At 49.1% G+C, this 20,609-nt stretch overlaps 1 protein-coding gene across 10 annotated transcripts in view; it reads left to right on the forward strand.

Annotated features, from left to right (window-relative positions):
* Nucleotides 1-20,609, forward strand: part of SLC2A5 (solute carrier family 2 member 5) — a 51,675-nt gene that overhangs the window by 9,013 nt on the left and 22,053 nt on the right. For 2 of the 10 annotated variants that reach the window (XM_055104215.2, XM_055104209.2), the window contains exons 3-5: nt 7,168-7,249; nt 9,840-9,930; nt 20,466-20,564. In XM_055104215.2, the coding sequence (XP_054960190.1) occupies nt 9,898-9,930; nt 20,466-20,564 (132 nt within the window). In that variant the 5' untranslated portion in view covers nt 7,168-7,249; nt 9,840-9,897. Of the gene's footprint in view, nt 1-311; nt 455-6,258; nt 6,472-7,167; nt 7,250-7,290; nt 7,474-7,710; nt 7,973-9,796; nt 9,931-20,465; nt 20,565-20,609 lie in introns of those variants that run through there. The other 8 variants (XM_034954772.3, XM_055104213.2, XM_055104219.2 and 5 more) reach the window with 7 other exon arrangements.

The following is a 20,609-nucleotide window of genomic DNA, read 5'->3' on the forward strand; positions in this document are numbered from 1 at the left end:
GCCTGGGCGACAGAATGAGACTCTGTCTCAACAAAATAAACAAATAAATCAAAAATAAAAAGAGGAGTGTCTATCCAGGGTAATGTGTAACCGACAGAAGCCCCTTGGGTCCTGAAGAGCCTCTGCTGCTCCGGCTTTCACGTCTTCTGCCTGTGCTTCTCCAGGAGCACGCCCTTCCTGTGCACGTGCACTCTCTGATAGGCGAGGTCAAATTCTGTTCTTGGTAAGAAAACACATAGGCACCTTGTCATGTCTCTGAAGTTTACACCCCAGGCATATCAGAGCGTGATCAACAATCTCTCTGCCTCAAGGACATCTAGTAGGAGCTTGGAAGGGAGCTCAAGTGAGGACAGAATACAGAACTGGCTCCTGAAGGAAGATAAACTTGGAAGGCGCACGTTTTCTGGACCCTCCCTGCAGACGTGGGTTCTGGCGGCCAGGTGGCATGCCCAAGGTGGGGTGTGGCTTTTCACAGAAGAGGAAGAGGGAGACACCGCGCGTGGGCACTGGGGTTGGGAGGTCCTGTGTCAACCGACTGGATGCACCCCTCTCCCTTCCCCAGACGAGATACACTGCCTGTGCCAAAAGCAAAGCAAGGGCACTGTGGGGTGGTCAGGTCCACTCTGAATCTGTTAATGATTCCTTCCTTATCTAAACCTGGAATGTGGGAAAAGAAAAACAGCTGAGCAGTGTGAGCCCTGCGAGGTTCGCAAAATTTATTAGGCCCAGAGAGACGTGAGTGGGAACTTCAGTCACTTCCCCACCCATGTCCGGGGCAGCTATTTGATGACACTTTGTTCCTGATAGCTGCCTCACCCATTTTCTTCAGGGTTTTGGAATTCATGGTACAAAGAACAATGTAGAGTGGATCTACAGTTTACATGGTTTTGATGTAAATTCTTGGTAAAGAACTGTCTCTTGTTTAAATGAAATGTTTTTCAATAGTTTTTGGGGATACAAGTGGTTCTTGGTTACATGGATAAATTCATTAGTGGTAATTTCTGGGATTTGGGTGCACCCATCACCCAAGCGCTGTACACTGTACCCAATACGAAGTCTTCTCTCCCTTTCCTGCCTCCTGTCAGAGGCATTGGAACCAGAGCGACTCCATCTTGAATAGGGACCAAGTAAAGTGAGGCCGAGACCTACTGGGCTGCATTCCCAGGAGGTTTAGGCATTCTTAGTCACAGGATGAAATAAGAAATCAGCACAAGGTCACAAAAACCTTGCTGATGAAAGGATGTGGTAAAGAAGCCACAAAAACCCACCGAAACCAAGATGGTGATGGAAGTGACCTCTGGTTGTCCTCACTGCTCATTATATGCTAATTATAATACATTAGCATGCTAAGAGACGTTCCCACCAGTGCCATGACAATTTACAAATGCCATGGCAACCTCAGGAAGTTACCCTATATGGCCTAAAAGCGGGAGGAGCCCTCAGCTCCGGGGAACTGTCCACCCCTTTCCCAGAAAACTAGTGGATAATCCTCCCCTTGTTTAGCAAAGAACAAGAACTAATTATAAGTATAATCAGTTGAGCAGCCCAGGCCACTGCTCTGCCCGTGGAGTAGCCTTTTTTTTATTTCTTTACTTTCTTAATAAACTTGCTTTCACCTTACTCTATGGACTCACCCCGAATTCCTTCTCACACGAAGTCCAAGAACCTTCTCTTGGGGTCTGGATCAGGACCAACACTCCCATTGCCCCTCCCTCCCTCCCGTCCGTCCTTCCTTCCTTCCTTCTTCCCCTTCTTTCCCTCCCTCCCTCCCTCTCTCCCTCCCTCCCTCTCTCCCTGTTTCACCCTTGTTGCCCAGGCTGGAGTGCAATGGAATGATCTCGGCTCACTGCAACCAGGTTCAAATGATTCTCCTGCCTCAGCCTCCCGAGTAGCTGGAATTACAGGTGCCTGCCACCAAGCCCAGCTAATTTTTTTCTTTTTTTTTTTTTTTGTATTTTTAGTGGAGATGGGGTTTCACTATGTTGGCCAGGCTGGTCTTGAACTCCTGACCTCAGGCGATCCACCTGCCTCAGCCTCCCAAAGTGCTGGGATTACAGGCGTGAGCCACTGCGTCCAGACTTTTCTGGGGTTTTTTTTGTTTGTTTTTTTGTGTTTTTTTTTTTTTTTTGCTTTTTTTTTTTTTTGAGACAGGTTTTGACTCTGTTGCCCAGGCAGGAGTGCAGTGGCGCTATCTCAGTTCACTGCAACCTCCACCTCCCAGGCTCAAGCAATCCTTCCACTCTAGCCTCCCAAGTGGCTGGGACTACAGGCATGCAGCACCATGCCTGGCTAATTTTTGTATTTTTGTAGAGACGGTATCTTACCATTTTGGCCAGACTAGTCTTGAACTCCTGAGCTCAAGCGATCTGCCTGCCTCAGCCTCCCAAAGTGCTGGGATTATAGGCATGGGCCACCATGTCCAGCCTTCCTTTTTTCTTTTAAAAACCCACTTGTAAGGCTTGGCATGGTGGCTCATGCCTATAATCCCAGCACTTTGGGAGGCTGAGGCAAGCGGATCACGAGGTCAGGAGTTCTAGACCAGCCTGGCCAACATGGTGAAACCCTATCTCTACTAAAAATACAAAATTAGCCATGCGTGGTGGCAGGCGCCTGTAATCCCAGCTACTAGGGAGGCTGAGGCAGAAGAATCGCTTGAACCTGGGAGACGGAGGTTGCAGTGAGCCGAGATCATGCCACTGCATTTCAGTCTGGGCAACAAGAGTGAGACTGCATCTCAAAAACAAAAACAAAAAAAAACACCACACTTGTAACTATTGCTGATAGGAACATAAATTCAGGGCAACTTGAATCTATGCTCCTGGGTTGCAGTCCTCAAACTTGGCCCAAGTAAACTCTCTACTTGTATGGATTTCACCTCAGTTTTTTCCTTTAGATTAATAAATGGGTGTGGCCAAGAGCCATTTCCTCTCCCCATCAATCAAGCAAGCCAAATATAGACACCACCTTGATAGCAACCCCGTTTTGTGCATCAAAGGCACATATAGGCATTTCTGCTATCATGTGATATACATGTTCCTAAAGAACATGACATTCTGCCAAGTGGCACATCAAAATAACAGGGCTTAAGGGGAGAAAGGACTGGCAAGGACCACTTGAATCCTATGCAGTTTTACAATCTGAATACAAACAAGTATAAATGCAGTCTTGATAAGCACAGCAGCTAGGGCAGATCTCCACCGCCTGGGGGAACTTCTGCTTTCTCTTCTCAGATTAGGGTCTTTGGGCCTTTCACTCCTAGTAGAGCTGTTTCATCAAAATTGAAAATCCGGCCAGGTGCAGTGGCTCACGCCTGTAATCCCAGCACTTTGGGAGGCCGAGGCGGTCAGATCATTTGAGGTCAGGAGTTCTAGACCAGCCTGGCCAACATGGCGAAACCCCGCCTCTACTAAAAATACAAAAATTAGCCAGACGTAGCGGCGCGCGTCTGTAATTCCAGTTACTCGGGAGGCTGAGGCAGGAGAATCGCTTGAATCTGGGAGGTGGAGGTTGCAGTGAGCTGAGATTGTGCCACTGCACCCCAGCCTGGGCAACACAGCGAGACTCCATCTCAAAAAAAAAAAAAATGCCAGGCGCGGTGGCTCACGCCTGTAATCCCAGCACTTTGGGAGGCCGAGGTGGGTGGATCACCTCAGGTCAGGAGTTCGAGACCAGCCTGACCAACATGGTGAAACCCCGTTTCTACTAAAAATACAAAAATTAGCCGGGCGTGGTGGCAGGTGCCTGTAATCCCAACTACTCGGGAGGTTGAGGCAGGAGAATCACTTGAACTTGGGAGGCCGAGGTTACAGTGAGTTGAGATCATGCCATTGCACTCCAGCCTGGGGGACAAGAGTGAGACTTCATCTCAAAAAAAAAAATTGAAAATCCAATTCAGGCTATAATCAATTAAAACAAACAAATTACATATGAAAATATCTTCAACTGCCCTGCTAACTCCACCTTTTAGTTTAAGATTATTGAAAGGGTCACAGGGGAGTGACAACTGTCTGGGCCAGTGGCACGGGAGTAAAAGAATTTACCAAGACAGTTGTAGGTAGAGAAAGATAGATTTATTAGAGAAAGTAGGAAAATATGTTGCAAGGAGGCGACGGGCGGTATCAGCAGAAGAGGAGCGGACTGCAAGGAAACAGGCTTGCTGGAGATTTTATAGGATGGCTCTTGGGATGTTGGATTACGCCACGGCTGCAGGAGCTAACCTGCCTTCTTCTGTCAGCCGGGATGTTTGATAAATTGAGGTGTTTGATGTGAAACGGGAAGTTTGTGAGTTATGTGTGTTATTTGCTCAGGAAGGCTACACTTCCTGGGACATAAACACAGACAGACCTATAACTCATCTGCTTCCTTTTTGTTTATCTGTTCTGGACCATGAAGAAAGGCAGATTTATAGCTTATTTGCTTTCTCTTTTGCTTTCCCCTGGTGCTGCCAACCTGACTCCTTTTCCCTAATTAGGACTCCACAGAAAGCTTGGAAAGCACTTCTTTTTTGTTTTGTTTTGTTTTTTGAGACGGGATCTCACTCTGTTGCTCAAGCCGAGTTCTGTGGCTCAGTCACAGCTCACTGCAGCCTGAAGTTCCTGGCTCAAGCAATTCTTCTGCCTCAGCCTCTCAAGTAGCTGGGACTACAGGTGCACACCACCACACCCGGATAATTTTTGATTATTTGTAGAGATAAGGTCTCACTATGTTGCCCAGGCTGGTCTCGAACTCCTGGGCTCAAGCGATCCTCCTGCCTCAGCCTCCCAAAATGCTAGGATTACAGGAGAAAGTGCTTCTTGAAATCACAAAACCAGCCCAGAGCCCTGCAGAATTTGCAGCGTTTTCTCTTTAAGGTCTTCATACGTTGTGTGAAAGGAAAATAAAAAACTCAGGACCCCAATTCACTCTGCCAAAAAGGAAAAACAAAATTAAGCTGAAAGCTGAGTCATGCAAGGAGCTGTCTTTCCTTTTGTTCCTAAGCAGACAGCGACAGATAAAAGGTTAAGTATCCCCACAAGTAGCTACTCTGTGTTCACCTCACTTTATGTAAAGTGCTGATTTACTGAGCAAGAGACAGACATGTAATTGCTGATTCCTCTACTTGTACCTTTTCTCTTGTAACATGTAGGTTACCATACTCTCCCTCTTTCCCCTCCAGCCAGCTTTTCTTTAAATATTGACGCCCTCAAAATCATCTTTGGAGAAAGGCACAGACCACAGACTGTTTCTGAGATTCTGCTTTTTTCTTCTGGGCATGTCCTTAACCTTGGCAAAATAGACTTCTAAATTGATTGAGACCTGTCTCAGATACTTTTTGGTTTACAGTTGCTAAGCCTTGCTCTTTCATTGAGAGAATGCTTGCCCCCCTCCGCTCCACCACCACCTCAAACTATTATATGAACATGCTGCTAAGAACACAAACACAATTTCTGCATTCTACTGACAGTATTTTTTTTTTTTTAAATTTTTGGAGATGGAGTTTTGCGCTGTCACCCAGGCTGGAGTGCAGTGGCTTGATCTCAGCCCACTGCAACCTCCACCACCTGGGTTCAAGCGATTCTCCCGCCTCAGCCTCCTGAGTACCTGGGGTTACGGGCTCCCACCACCAAGCCTGGCTAATTCTTGTATTTTTAATAGAGACCAGGTTTCACCATGTTGGCCAGTCTGGTCTTGAATTCCTGTAATCCGCCTGCCTTGGCCTCCCAAAGTGCTGGGATTACAGGCGTGAGCCACCGCGCCCGGCCAGCATTCTCTTGTTTACCATCTGCAAATGAACTAACTAACTCACAGTACAGAAGCATGTACTGAGTGAGGCAGAAGAGACTCCACCATTTGCACCACCAGGGGCTTTGGTGGAATATCTTCCTGTTTTCTGTCCTAACAGATTTTCAGACATCCATTTAATAGTTTTACCAGTGAGAAACAGTTTCAGCTGCAAGTGACGGAAAACAAAATGAAGTATTTTTCTTCCCTACTAAGTCAGGTTGGTGGTGGGGAGCTGGGATGGTGCTTCACAGGGTAAGGGGCCCCAGCTCCTCCTAGCTTGGTGCTCTGTCCTGTGGGGCTTCAATCTCAAGGCCCAAGCTGGTGGCATCTACATTCCAGGAAGCAGGATGGAGAAATAGGCAAAGCTAAGAGAGCAAAGTTTCTGGAAGCTGCCTGCCATATGGCATCTTGCATACATTGCATTAAGCGGAACTTTATGTCTGTACTGACTGCAAGAGCAATGGGGAAATGTCTTTATTTTGGGCAGCCGCAGGTCTTGTTCCCAATTCTATTACTACAGAAGAGGCACTGACCAAATGGATTTATGGATGGGGAGGAGAAGCCATTAGCAGCCTGTACAAAAGAGGCCCGTGGCAAAACTTTAAAATTCTAGAACATTCCTAGCAGAGGTGAGGCCAGTAGTGACTGAAGTCCTGGTATCATTGTCTGGTCACAGAACAGCCCGGCGATGTGCCACCTTGCTTTGTGGTATGGTGTTAACCCAATATTTTGCCCTGGTTAAATTTTTCTTATATAAAACATTTGCTTTTCATTCTGATTCAGAAAGGTAACTTTTATTTCTGTTTTACTTTTTTTTTTTTTTTTTTGGAGACAAGAGTCTCGCTCTGTCACCCAGGCTGAAGTGTAGTAGTGCGATCTCAGCTCACTGCAACTTCCGCCTCTTGGGTTCAAGTGATTCTCCTACTTCAGCCTCCCAAGTAGTTGGAATTACAGGTGCACACCACCACGACCGGCTAATTTTTTTTTTTCTGGTATTTTTAGTAGAAACGGGGTTTCACCATGTTGGCCAGGCTGGTCTCGAACTTCTGACCTCAAGTGATCCACTTGCCCCAGCCTCCCAAAGTGCTGGGTTTACAGGCTACCACGCCTGGCCTAGTTGTGTTTTATTATAACAGTAACAGAAACGCTCCTATTTCCTCTCCCCCATCCTATCACCAAGTGATTGTCAATTTTCCATCCTAAATATCCCTCAAGTGTATCTACTTCTGTCTTCTCCATCCCCATGCTGGTCCAAGTCACATTGTTCTTTCACCTGGGCTACGGCAAAGACCTTCCACTCCTCCTTCTCCCCACTCCCAAATCCAGCGGTCTCTTGTCCCCTCATCAGTTCACCTCTGGACATCCAGATGGAACTTTAATTTTTAATTTTTTTTTAATTTCTAGGGACAGGGTCTTGCTCTGTCACCTAGGCTGGAGTGCAGTGGCATGATCGAATTCCTGGGCTCAAGCCATCCTCTTGCCTCAGGTTTGCCAGGACCACTCCCCTCCCCTCAGTCCCACCTCACCGCTGCCATCCCCCTCCTCCATCTTTGAGCCACTAGGCTTCTCACAGTCTCCCACCCCGCCCTGCTCGCGGAGCCTGCAGGCCTCGGCCTCATGGTGGCCTGAGGCAGGGGCCTGGAGGCTGGTCCACCCGCCACGAAGGTTGGGGGTCCCTGGCCAGAAGCAGGACCCGGGCGAGGCTGAGGGGTACTCGGGCAAAGGCGGAGGGGAACCCGGGCTGAGGCTGGGGGGGATCTGGGCTGAGGCAGAGGGGGACCGAGGCTGAGGGGGACCCGGGCTGAGGCAGAGGGTCCTGGGCAGGGACAGGACCCACCCGGAGCCCGCAGGCCCACCAGGCAGAGGGACTGGCTGAGCGGCCCGCAGCCTGGCGTCATGACGGCCTCCCGCCACGCCCCGCTCCCCGCGCTCGGCTCCCTCCAGGGCGGAAGCACGGGTCGAGCGTTGGTGACGCCATGGCTGTGCTTGCGACGCCCTGTCACTGGCAGGAACCGGGTGCTGCGGCCCGCAGCTCCCGGGATGATCCCCTCTGGGCCTGAGGGCCTGGCTCACTGTCCCCGCTTCCCCGGGCTGGGCCGTCAAGGCGGGGACTGGGAGTGTCCGCGTCCCCCGCAGCGACCCCCGGTTTTAGTTACCCCCTCGCCCAAAGGCAGGGAGAAGTGGAAGATCTGGGCCTAGATAGAAGCAGGTGTCATGCACTTGACATGACTGATGACTACAAACTTTGGACGATTATTTTTGGGGGGAGGATGGGGGACGGAGATGAGTCTCGCTCTGTCGCCCAGGCTGGAGTGCAGTGGTGTGATCTAGGTGCACTGCAACCTCCGCCTCCCGGGTTCCAGCTATTCTCCTGCCTCAGCCTCCCAAGTAGCTGGGATTACAGGCGTCTGCCACCATGCCTGGCTAATTTTTGTATTTTCGGTAAAGACAGGGTTTCACCATGTTGGTCAGACTGGTCTCGAACTCCTGACCTCAGGTGATCCACCCACCTTGGCTTCCCCAGGTGCTGGGATTACAGGCGTGAGCCACCGCGCCCGGCCGGATTCTTCTTTGTGTTGGATTGCACACCTGTACCCGTCTCCTCACTCCCCCATCGTTGATTTCCTCTCCCCACCCTACCCCTGCAATTAAAGTGCATTTTCTTTGGAAACTTTTTCTAGATCTTTGAAATAATTGGAAACCTCTGGTCTTGCTATGCGTTAGTCACAAGTCAGTGTGCTAGGACAGTGATATGCAGAAGAAAAAGACAGGCAGTGAAGCTGGTGAAAGGGAATGCTGAGTTCTCCCTTGTGAATAGGGACCCCCCCCCGACCCCCCAACACACACACACAGATGGCCACGCTGCTAGGCTTCTCACAGTCTCCCACCCTGAGCAACTTTGGGGATTTGCTGCTAATGCAAAGAACAGTGCCTAACACAGCCTCCCAGTCTCTGCTTGTTTAAAGATGCGTGAGATTCAGAATCAATCACTAAAGTAACTGGATTTACGCCACAGCAAATAGAACTGGGAGTATGTCCTGTAAGGATAAAAACCTGTGGGACTTGTGAGACTTTGGATTTTGGCCACTTGCGCTGGCGTGCCCTGTGGCAGCTGAATGAGTGCCAAACATGGGGGGCTGACAGTGGCCTGGCCTTGAGATGGCCGGACCCGGACCGGCAGGTGTGACTCACTTTCCCTGCCCTGCCTGGAAAGGGGTTCGAGGTATTTACCACCTTCCCAGTAGTGATGAATACACAGAAAGTAACATCCCTAGGTCATTCTGAGCTCCTTAAAATGGAAAATAAGAGGCCGGACACGATGGCTCACGCCTGTAATCCCAGCACTTTGGGAGGCCAAGGAGGGTGGATCACTTGAGGTCAGGAGTTCGAGACCAGCCTGGCCAACATGGCAAAACCCCGTGTCTACTAAAAATACAAAAATTAGCCGAGCATGGTAGTGCACGCCTGTAATCCCAGCTACTCAGGAGGTGGAAGCAGGAGAATCGCTTGAACTTGGGAGGCGGAGGTTGTAGTGAGCTGAGATCATGCCACTGCACTCCAGCCTGGGAGAAGAGCGAAACTCCGTCTCAAAAAAAAAAAAACAGAAAACGAGAAACTTTCCCCAAACAGTATTACACGGTGACTTGGGCAAAACTGACTCTCCACCAAGAGACACTTGACTGTAGTTTTCCTGGCAGGGACAGCATCTATGAGGTCTCTAGTGGCCCAATCTGTTGCCCTCAGATTACCTGGTGTCATGTAGGGTGGAGGACAGCTGTTGTTTGCCACGCGTTCCTGACAGAAATAACCCTTCCAGTCATTCACCATGAGCCTGACTGGTAGAGACTTCAGCAATGGGGAAATACCGCAGACTGTTCCATCAGGACAATGCTGGGCCTGCAGTCCCCAGGGGGCACCCACTTAGCCAAACCCCAGACGTTTCATTTAAAAGCAGAAGTGAAAGGAAGACCAGGTTCCTGAAAGGGTTATTCTGACTTAATCTGGCTATAAAAATGCTATTGGCTGTTATTTGGCATGGCCAAAGTGCACCCAGAATGTCTTCTCTCTCCATTCAGTGCACGCGTTACTTTGGCTAAAAGGAGGTGAGCGGCACTCTGCCCTTCCAGAGCAAGCATGGAGCAACAGGATCAGAGCATGAAGGAAGGGGTGAGTGTGTTGCTCAGGGAAAGGGGCCAAGAGCAGGCTTGGCTGCCAGGGCCTGTTCAGCCTTCCTGGAGAGTCGCTGGGGGGCTCCTGGTGTTGCAGAGGGAACTCTGTGTTGGGAGGGATCATGGTGGGGAGAGGGGGAAAGTCTTGTCCAGCAGGTGGTCTTTTATAGGGAGGAGAGAGGTTTAGAGACAAGTGCTCTGTGGAAATCATTCTACTGGAACAGCCTTTAAAAGCAGGATCTGTAACTGAATGGAAGAGACCCAAAGGATTCATTTGTCCCAACTTGAACCAAACATGTTAGCTGCAAAATCCTTCTATGGTTGGTGAGATGTTTCGCTCTGCTTTCGTTTTGCTTTTGGCTTCAGGGCAGTTAATTTTTTCAGCAAGTAACATAGCTGAGCTGCATGAAAGCAAGATAAACTCAGAAAAGGCGTTGCTTGATTTGAATTTAGTTCAGATCTGTCACGTAGGTTTCCTGCCTTTTAGATCCTGAGGCTCCCTTGTTTTAGAGAGGAAAGATTTTCATGGACTCCTGCAACGTAATTGCAGTTTACTTTCTAGATTCCCTTGATTGAGGAAAATGCATAATGTCAGAAAAGTAACACTGACTTATTAACACTTTATAAGAATTTGCATTTATTCATCACAATAGCATCTGCTTATATTTGGAGTGGAGGAAGGATAGTGCACATTTTTGCAAAACAGCATTTGTTCAGGCATGGATGTGAGACCCTCACCATAGGCAGACTGGAAACATGCTCTGTAGCACATAGATTAAGAGTGGGTCTTGGGAGGCTGAGGTGGGTGGATCACCTGAGGTCAGCAGTTCGAGACCAGCCTGGCCAACATGGTGAAACCCCATCTCTACTAAAAATACAAAAATTAGCCAGGCGTGGTGGCAGGTGCCTGTAATCCCAGCTACTCAGGAGGCTGAGGCAGGAGAATCACTTGAACCTGGGAAGCAGAGGCTGCAATGAGCTGAGATCATGCCATTGCACTCCAGCCTGGTCAACAAGAGCGAAACTTCATCTCAAAAAAAAAAAAAAAAAAAGAGTGGGCCTGGAAAGTAGAAGCCCCCAGGATTCATTCCTGCTCCATCCTATTCTAGCTGTGGGACTTGGGTAAGTTCTTTAACTCTTCAGTGCCTCAGTTTTCTCATTTGTAAAATGGGAGTAATAACCATACCGCCTCATAGGGTGCTGGAGCAATTAAATGAGATAATGCATGTAAAGTACCTGGCACAGAGTGAGTTCCCCGTAAATGTTACTACTTTTCTTTCTCTCTCTCTCTTTTTTTTTTTTTTTTTTTGACACAGAGTCTTGCTCTGTCACCCAGGCTGGAGTACAGTGGTGCAATCAAGGTTCACTGCAACCTCCACCTTCTGGGCTCAAGCAATCCTCCCACCTCAGCCTCCCAAGTAGCTGGGATTACAGACATGCACCACCACACCCGGCTAATTTTTGTATTTTTAGTAGAGACGGGGTTTCACCATGTTGGCCAGGCTGGTCTAGAACTCCTGACCTCAAGTGATCTGCCCGCCTCGGCCTCCCAAAGTGCTGGGGTTACAGGTGTGAGCCACCGCGCCCGGCCATCGTAAATGTTACTACTTTTCAATCATTCTTTAGGCTGGTTTCTCCACCTCCGCGTGATTGCCATTTGGCACTGGCTAATGCTTTGTTGTAGGGGCTGTCTTGTGTGTTATAAGATGTTTAGCAGCATCCCTGGCTCTACCTTCTAGACGCAGTAGCTCCCTCCCCCAGGAGTGACAACCAATGTCCCCGAGAGGGCAGAATCAACTCCCAGCCCTCAACTGAGAGGCACTGCTTTGGAGTCTACTCAGCCCCTTCGCTTGGGTCATCTTGTTTGTCTTACAACTAAGAAAGTGTTAGACAAATCAAGTGTCATCACCTCCATTTTATAGAAAAGAAACGGAGGTGATGAGGACTTAGGTGTTTGGGGTTCAGGGAGGTCCTCTGCTGTCCAGAGAAAGGCACAACTGCCACGTTCCCCACGTCCACCAAGTGCAGCTGCAGAAAGGAATGGAAACACCCCCACGTGGCCGGCCCTGAAACTGAGTAACACATTGCGAAAGGAAATGATTCAGGTGGCCACATGCGAGAGGCGTGGGCTGACCCAGCTGCCTGCTGCCTCAGCCCTCCAGGGAAGGAAGCCTCCTCTGGGCCAGAGGGATGAAGGTGGAGATGGGCTTCCCGCTCCTGAGAGCAGCCTGCCCCTTGGGGAGAAAGCTGGGGCGTGCTGGGCTTCCCGAAACACTCTGAAGGAAGCGATCCCAATGGTCTGTAAGAATCCGGGAAATCATTAAGTGCAGCCAAGAGGGGATGTAGGAGCCAAGGAGAAATGCGGGGGCAGGCGAAGGCTACAGAGGCTGCGCGGTCCAGGGAGGAGGGCGTCTGGCAGTGTGGAGCCAGCTGCCTGCCCCTCAGTGGTTGTGTGGCAGTGGCCTCACTGGCCTCTTCTCTTCTTTTTCTTTCTTTTTCCTTTTTTTTTTTTTTTTTAATTTTGAGACAGGGTCTTACTCTGTTGGCCAGGCCAGAGTGCAATGGTGGGATCATAGCTCACTGCGGCCTTGAAGTCCGGGGCTCCAGCAATCCTCCCACCTCAGCCTCCCGAGTAGCTGGGACTACAGGCATGTAGCACCACGCTTGGCTAATTTTTAAATATTTTGAAGAGACGGGGTCTCACTATACCCAGGCTGGTCTTGGGCTACTGGGCTCAAGTGTGCCTTCTGCCTCAGCCTCCCAAAGCCCTTGGATTGTAGGCCTGAGCCACTGCACTCAGCCCTGCTTTTCTCCTATGTAGAGGGCAAACACTGACATCTATCAGATGTGCACCAAGGACTTTCTGCCAGGAAGAAAAGACTGTTGGTCTGAAAGAAAAAAAAATAAAATGGATTAGGAAAAGAAAAAGGTACAACAAGGTATTTTACAACTACATAAGAATGGAGGGCCAGGTGCAGTGGCTCTGGCCTATAATCCCATCAGTTTGGGAGGCCGAGGCAAGCGGATTGCTTGAGCCCACAAGTTTGGGACCAGCCTGGGCAACATGGCGAAACTTGGTCTCTACAAAGTATACAAAAATTAGCTGGGCATGGGGACCGTGCCTATAGTCCCAGCTGCTCTAGAGGCTGAGGTGGGAGGATCGCCTGAGCCTGGGAGGTAGAGTTTGCAGTGAGCAGAGATAGTGCCACTGCGCTCCAGCCTGCGTGACTCCAGCCAGAGTGAGACTCTGTCTCAAAAAAAAAACAAAGGATTGTTGAATAAAGTTCCCCACCTCAATAAAAAGATGCCGAAGTGCTTTGGAAAATAAAGACACATTTTTGTGGAGTGGCTCCACCAGCAACTAGTTGAGTATCCTAGAGCAACTGACACCCCTCTGTGCTCTCCGGGTCCTCACTGATATTCATTTGTAATTAATGGATTAATTAATTAACCCATTTGTAACACCTACTACAGACCAGGCATGGTCCTAAGTGTTCTATACCAGTGAACTCATTTATTCCTGTGGTGGTAACATTATCCTCAAAAAAAAATTTTTTTTTTGAGGCAGGGTCTGGCTCTATCACCCAGGCAGGAGTACAGTGGCACAATCACAGCTCATTGCAGCCTCCTGGGCTCAAGCGATACTCCTGCCTTGTTTTTAAATTTTTTTTGTAGAGACGAGGTCTCACTATGTTGCCCAGGCTGGTCTCAAACTCCTGGGCTCAAGCCATCCTCCTGCCTCGGCCTCCCAAAGTGCTGGGATTATAGGCATGGACCACCAGGCCAGGCCCATTATCCCCATTCTAAAGGTGAAGGAACTGAGAAGCTCAGGGAGTTGCCCAAGGCCAGACAGCCCAACAGAGCCAGGCTTCGAGCCCACACTCCTGGGCTCCAGAAACTGTGCTCCAAACCACCGCAGCGGCTGACGGTGCTCATCTCTCCCTGCCCCTCCCACTACCTGTTTGTGAAACTGAGTTCAACAGTGTGATAAAGTGACATAGCTTGAAGTACTGATCCTCCATGAGCACTAACTACTCCGGGGTGTTTGCATTCTGACTGGAGATTCCTAACAAGGAAAAGCTTTGAACTGAAAGAATGTCTCTCTGACAACAGAAACTTCAGGATGGATTTCTAAGGGAGATGGTTTGGGCTTCCTTCCCAGTGACCTTGAATCGCACCCTGTCAGAAGGTCAGCCTTGAGGATTGTCAACCTAAAAAAAGAAACTGTAGCAAAATGAATGTAGAGAGTGTACTGGGGCCAAGGTTGAGGACTGTAGCCCTGGAAAACACTGGGAAGTACTTTGGAGAGCATAGGAGAAGTTCAAGTTTTTAAAGAAAAAAGGACAAATCAGGAGAGGAGTGATTACAAATGGTGTTTGTTAGGAATTCTCACTGGTTTAGAGAAATGACATTGATTTAGTGATAGGCTATACATTTTTTTTTTTTTTTTGAGACAGAATCTTGCTCTTGTTGCCCAGCCTGGAGTGCAATGGTGTGATCTTGGCTCACTGCAACCTCCACCTCCCGGGTTCAAGCAATTCTCCTGCCTCAGCCTCCCGAGTAGCTGGGATTACAGACGTGTGCCACTATGCCCGGCTAACTTTTGTATTTTTAGTAGAGACGGGGTTTCACCATGTTGTCCAGGCTGGTCTTGAACTCCTGACCTCGTGATCCGCCCACCTCGGCCTCCCACCAAAGTGCTGGGATTACAGGTGTGAGCCACCGCGCCTGGCCTACATTGTTGACTGTAGAGTATGCGCTGTGGTGTCTGGTGTATGGCATTGTTAGGCTAATTTACTGCTACTTGGTGGCAACACTCAGTGTAGAGTCCACATAGCAGGCAGATGACTTAGCTCACGTGGGAATAAGATGTGACTGCTGCTGTATTTCAGTGCTTTGCTGGCCCGGTCATTTAAAGGGGTACACATCCCCCAAAAAGTTTCTTTTCTTTCTTGGAGTGGTCGTTATTACTAAAGTCTCAAAATGTTCTCTGTATTATGAAAGGGAGGAAGCTGGTTTACTGACAGCATGAGGAATGTGGTTTCTGGTTTTCCCTGAAGCACAGCTCAGAGTCTTGGCAACCTCCTTAGCCTCTAAGGAGAGCCCCTCCCGGTCACGGCTGGGGGTCACTGGGGCTTCTCATTTTAACAAGCTGGCCAGAGACCCGCACATCCTCTTCAGCCCCTCCCTTTTCCTTATGCCCTAATCCAGCCCAGTACCAAATTCTTTTTGTTCTCCCTCCTGGAAAGCAAAAAAAGAAAGAAAGAGGGCTTAAGCCTTCTTTCTACTATGTGCCTTTTAAAATGTAGTACTGCATCTTTATTGAGAATATATCTCAATACCATACAATTTCACCCCTCTAAAGTACACAGGCCCAGGCTGGCACTGTGGCTCACACTTATAAAACCAACACTTTGGGAGGCTGAGGCGAGAGGATTGCTTGAGACCAGGAGTTCAAGACTAGCTTGGGCAACATAGCAAGACCCTGTCTCTATAAAAAATGTAAATAATAGCTTGATGTGTTGGCTCACACCTGTAATCCCAGCACTCTAGGAGCCCAAGGCAGGTGGATCACTTGAGGTCAGGAGTTTGAGACCAGCCTGGCCAACATGGTGAAACCCCGTCTCTACTAAAAACACAAAAATTAGCCAGGCGCGGTGGCATGCACCTGTAATCCCAGCTATCCGGGAGGCTGAGGCAGGAGAATTGCTTGAACCGAGGAGGTGGAGGCTACAGTGAGCTGAGATTGTGCCACTGCACTCCAGCCTGGGCGACAGAGCGAGACTCTGTCTCAAAACAACAACAACAAAAATTTAAATAAATAAAGTATACAGGCTGGGCATGGCAGCTCACACCTGTAATACCAGCACTTTGAGAGGCTGAGGCAGGAGGATTGAGACCAGCCTGGGCAACAAAGTGAGACTCTGTCTCTACACACACACACAAAGTACATATTAATATATAAAAGTATACAATTTATCACCAAAGTGAAATAAGCCAGGCACGGGAAGACAAACACTGCATGATCTCACATGTGGAATCTGAAAAAGTTGAACTCTCTAAGTCGAACTCACAGGGTAAGAAGTGGTGTCTCATGCTGATTTTTATTTGCATTTGCCTCATGGGATAGCAAGTCTTTTTAATTTGCATCCTCAATAGTCCTCAAAGCTGGTACTTTTAACCCCTACCGTGGCCCGTTCCATTACCCAAGTGCCCATCTGCTGTCTGTTGGCCTCTGCAGTAACCTGGTCTCCCTTCTGCTCTGCACGTAGCAGCTGGAGTAATTTTTTTATTTGTTATTTATTTATTTTTTGAGACAGAGTCTTGCTCTGTTTCCCAGACTGGAGTGCAATGGCGTGATCTCGGCTCACTGCAACCTCCATCTCCCGGGTTCAAGCGATTCTCCTGCCTTAGCCTCCCTAGTAGCTGGGACTACAGGCATATGCCACCACGCCTGGCTTATTTTTGTATTTTTAGTACAGATGGGGTTTCACCATGTTGCTCAAGCTGGTCTCAAACTCCTGATCTCAAGTGATCCTCCCACCTTGGCCTCCCAAACTGCTGGGATTACAGGCGTGAGCCACTGTGCCCAGCCTGGAGTAATTTTTTTAAAGTTCAAATCCTTCCATCCCACTCCTTGGCTACAGAGCACATGGAGGGAACAGACGGAGTGAATATGGAGTGAACGCCCAGTCTTTTCTGTGGCCCTCACCCCGGTTTGCCCTCCTTTCCCCACGCTCCAGCCACACTGGCCAAATTCCAGATGCTCAAAGGTTCTGAGCTCCGCCTGCCTCAGGCCTTCCCACATGCTGTTCCCTCTCTCTGAATCACTCTCTTCTCCCTCCTCTCCTCAGCTGAAATGCTGCTCCCCAGACCTCTCTTTTTAACCACTCCTGTGTTTTTCTTCTTAGCACTTACTACAGTTACAGTTTATTACATTCTCATGTAGTTTCTTAATGTGTGTCTTTACCATTGACAATAGTCTGCTGGGGGCAGCTGTCTTGCTTACCCGAGGGTACTGTGCTTCCTGGAGTCCAGTTAGCTGGCCATGCATATTTGTTTAATGAAGGTGGTTGGACCGGCAGGGTTAGCGAGAACCCACCTAGAATAACTTTGCTACTCCCAGGAGAGTGAGCCATGATTTCTACTGCGCCCACAGAATGTGCCTGTGGCTTGAATTCAGGGAGGCAGTGAAAGAATGGAGGGTGAATTGAATGCTCTATGCTCAGAGACTCTATAGCCTGATCATTTAGTCGCTCTGATCTCTCCTCCATAGTCTCTCTGATCATTTTTGCTGGGATCCCATCAAAGCGGTCAGGGAGCTGGCTCTCCATGGTGCCTGGCAGAACCCCCAACTCTGGGGCATGAGCCCTGGGAACCAGCCAGCTCCACCAGCTGGGCTGTGCTTGTTGGCTGTGCTACTGGCCAGAACCCCACCCCTGACCCCAAAGGACTTCAAACCTTAGGGCACTCATCAGACTGAGGGAGTGGTCAAGAGCTGCACTTGGCTGTGTGAATGAAGCTGGTTGCAGTTTCGTCTTACTGAGAAGAGAATTAGAAAAGAACTTTTTTTTTTTTTTTTTTTTTTTTGAGACAGGGTCTCATTTTGTGGCCCAGGCTGGAGTGCAGTGGTGCAACCATAGCTCACTGCAACCTTGAATTCCTGGGCTCAAGCGATCCTCCCACCTCAGCCTCGTGAGTAGCTGGGACCACAGGCGTGTGCCACCACACCCAGCTAATTTTTAAATTTTTGGGGGGAGAGACAGGATTTCCCTATGTTGCCCAATCTGGTCTCAAACTCCAGGGCTCAAGTGATCCTCCTACCTTACTTAGCTTCTCGAAGTGCTGGGATTCAAGCGTTTGCCATCACACTCAGATAGAAGGGATTTTTTCTTTTTTTTTTTTTTTTTGAGACAGGGTCTTGCACTGTCACCCAGGCTGGAGTGCAGTGGTGCGATCTCAGCTTACTGCAACCTCTGCGTCCCGTGCTCAAGTAATCCTTCCACCTCAGCCTCCTGAGTAGTTGGGATTACAGGTGCACATCATGCCCAGCAAATTTTTGAATTTTTAGTAGAGACGAGGTTTCACCATGTTGCCCGGGCTGGCCGAGAACTCCTGGGCTCAAGTAGTCTACCCATCTCAACCTCCCAAAGTGCTGGGATTATATGTGTGTATGTGTGGTGTGTGTGGTGTATTTCTGCCTATGTGTGTGGGGGGTGGGTGTGTATGTGTGTGGTGTGTGTGTGGGGTATGTGTGTGGTGTGTGTATGATGTGTGTGTGGTGTATATATGTGTGCATATGTGTGGGGGTGGGGTATGGGTGTGTATGTGTGGGGTGTGTGTGGGAGGTGTGTGTGTGTACTGGAGGCATGTGGGGGTGTGGGGTGTGTAGTGTGTGTACATGTGGGGGGCGTGTGTGCGTGTGTGTATGTAGTGTGTGTACATTTGGGGGGCGTGTGTGCTTGTGTGTATGTAGTGTGTGTACATGTGGGGGGGCGTGTGTGTGTGTGTAGTGTTTGTGTACATGTGGGGAGTGTGTGTGTAGTGTGTGTACATGTGGGGGGGCGTGTGTGTGTATTGTTACATGAGGGGCGTGTGTGTAGTGTGTGTGTAGTGTGTGTATTGTGTATGTAGTGTGTAGTGTGTGTAGTATGTAGTGTGTATGTAGTGTGTGTGTTGTGTGTGTATAGTGCGTGTATTGTGTGTGTTGTGTGTGTAGTGTGTGTGTAGTGTGTGTATTGTGTGTGTGTACTGTATGTGTGTAGTGTGTGTGTGTAGTGTGTGTGTGTGTGTATAGTGTGTTTTTGCTCTTCACCAGGGCTCCTTGCAGGTGCTGCTCTTCAGAGGTTCACTCCACCCCATCTGGGGCCCCATGACAAGGCAGGAATGATCATTGTTTCTCTCCCTTTCTGGCTCCTCACTTACCTCTCTCAAGACATCCTCTTTAGGCCGGGCACAGTGGCTCATGCCTACAATCCCAGCACTTTGGGAGGCTGAGGCAGGAGGATCGCTTGAGCCCAGGAGTTTGAGACCAGCTTGGACAATATAATGAGACCCCTGTCTCTATAAAAATATATTTTTTAATTAGCCAGGCATGATGGCATGCACCTGTAGTCCCAGCTACTCGGGAAGCTGAGGTGGGAGGATCACTTGAGCCCAGGAGGTTGAGGTCGCAGTGAGCTATAATAGCACCACAGCACTCCAGCCAGGGCAAGAAAGCAAGACTCTGTCTCAGAAAAAAAAAAAAAAAAAAAAGATTCTCTGTAGATTTAGATTCCGTGGGATAGTGCTTGTCTTGTCACTGGAGGGCCAAGCATGAACCTGTGTTACCTGTGAAAGGGGGCTCTCTGGCCAGGCGTGGTGGCTCACACCTGTAATCCCAGTACTTTGGGAGGCCAAGGCGGGCAGATCACGAGGTCAGGAGATTGAGACCATCCTGGCTAACACAGTGAAACCCCGTCTCTACTAAAAAATACAAAAAATTAGCCAGGCGTGGTGGCGGGTGCCTGTAGTCCCAGCTATTTGGGAGGCTGAGGCAGGAGAATGGCGTGAACCCAGGAGGCGGAGCTTGCAGTGAGCTGAGATTGCGCCACTGCACTCCAGCCTGGGCGACAGAGAGAGACTCCGTCTCAAAAAAAAAAAAAAAAGAAAGAAAGGCGGCTGTCCATCAGAGTAGACGGCAGAAGGTCCTTTGATGGCAAGTCAGAGAGCAGCGTCCCAAGCTCTCTCCAACAGCAGATTCACCTCTGCAGCTAGACATGGTCGTAATTAATCCCGGCAAACACTCTGGTAGGGAGTGTGATTGTCCTCCTTTCAGAGATGAAGAAACTGAAGATCCTAGAAATTAAGCTGAAAAGTGGCAACAGGTAGATTCAAAACTGAGGCCTGTAGATTTTAAGCCCGCAGCTCTTTCCATGTCTGTCTCCCGCTCTTCATTACTAACGAATTTCCTCTTGTCATTAAAGATTGTCTGAAAGGAAATTTTCAGTGGCCAAAATAGCTAAAAATTTCTCTTTTTCTCTTTGATTTTCTGGGAGTTTATGTTTGAGATGGTGCAAGAGCACATTTGCTGCAGTTGGCAAATGCCCCACGTGGCAGGAATGTCACAGGAGCAATTCAAACAGCTGCAGTAGCTGCAGTGTTAGAGAAGTAGGTTTCAGCTTCTCTCTGATCCAGTGGTTCTCAAATGGAGCACTTCCCCACCAGGGGACACTTAACAATGTTGGAAGACACTTGGGTTGTCGCAGCTGGGGAGAGGGGTGCTACTGGCACCATGTTCACAGGATGCTGTAAACATCCTGCTGTGCTCAGGACAGCCCCCATAACAAAGAATTATCAGACCCCAAGTGTCAAAAGTGCCATGGTTGAGAAAGCCTGTAACCCAAGGTGGGTTGAGGGTAGGTTTCAAGGAATGGAGTAGTCTCAAGACTACGGATCTTCAGATTCTGTTACATCTTTCTACGAAACCGAAGTAAAGCGGGAGGGCCCTGGAACCCTGGGGCTGCTTCCTGACCTAAGCTGTGATCTCTGCAGAGGCTGACGCTTGTGCTTGCCCTGGCAACCCTGATAGCTGCCTTTGGGTCATCCTTCCAGTATGGGTACAATGTGGCTGCTGTCAACTCCCCAGCACTGGTAGGTCACTGTGGTGAGCAAGATGTGGGGAGGACGTTTGGAGCA

The sequence above is a fragment of the Pan paniscus genome, chromosome 1 (assembly GCF_029289425.2).
Source record: "Pan paniscus chromosome 1, NHGRI_mPanPan1-v2.0_pri, whole genome shotgun sequence".
Taxonomy (NCBI): Eukaryota; Metazoa; Chordata; class Mammalia; order Primates; family Hominidae; genus Pan; species Pan paniscus.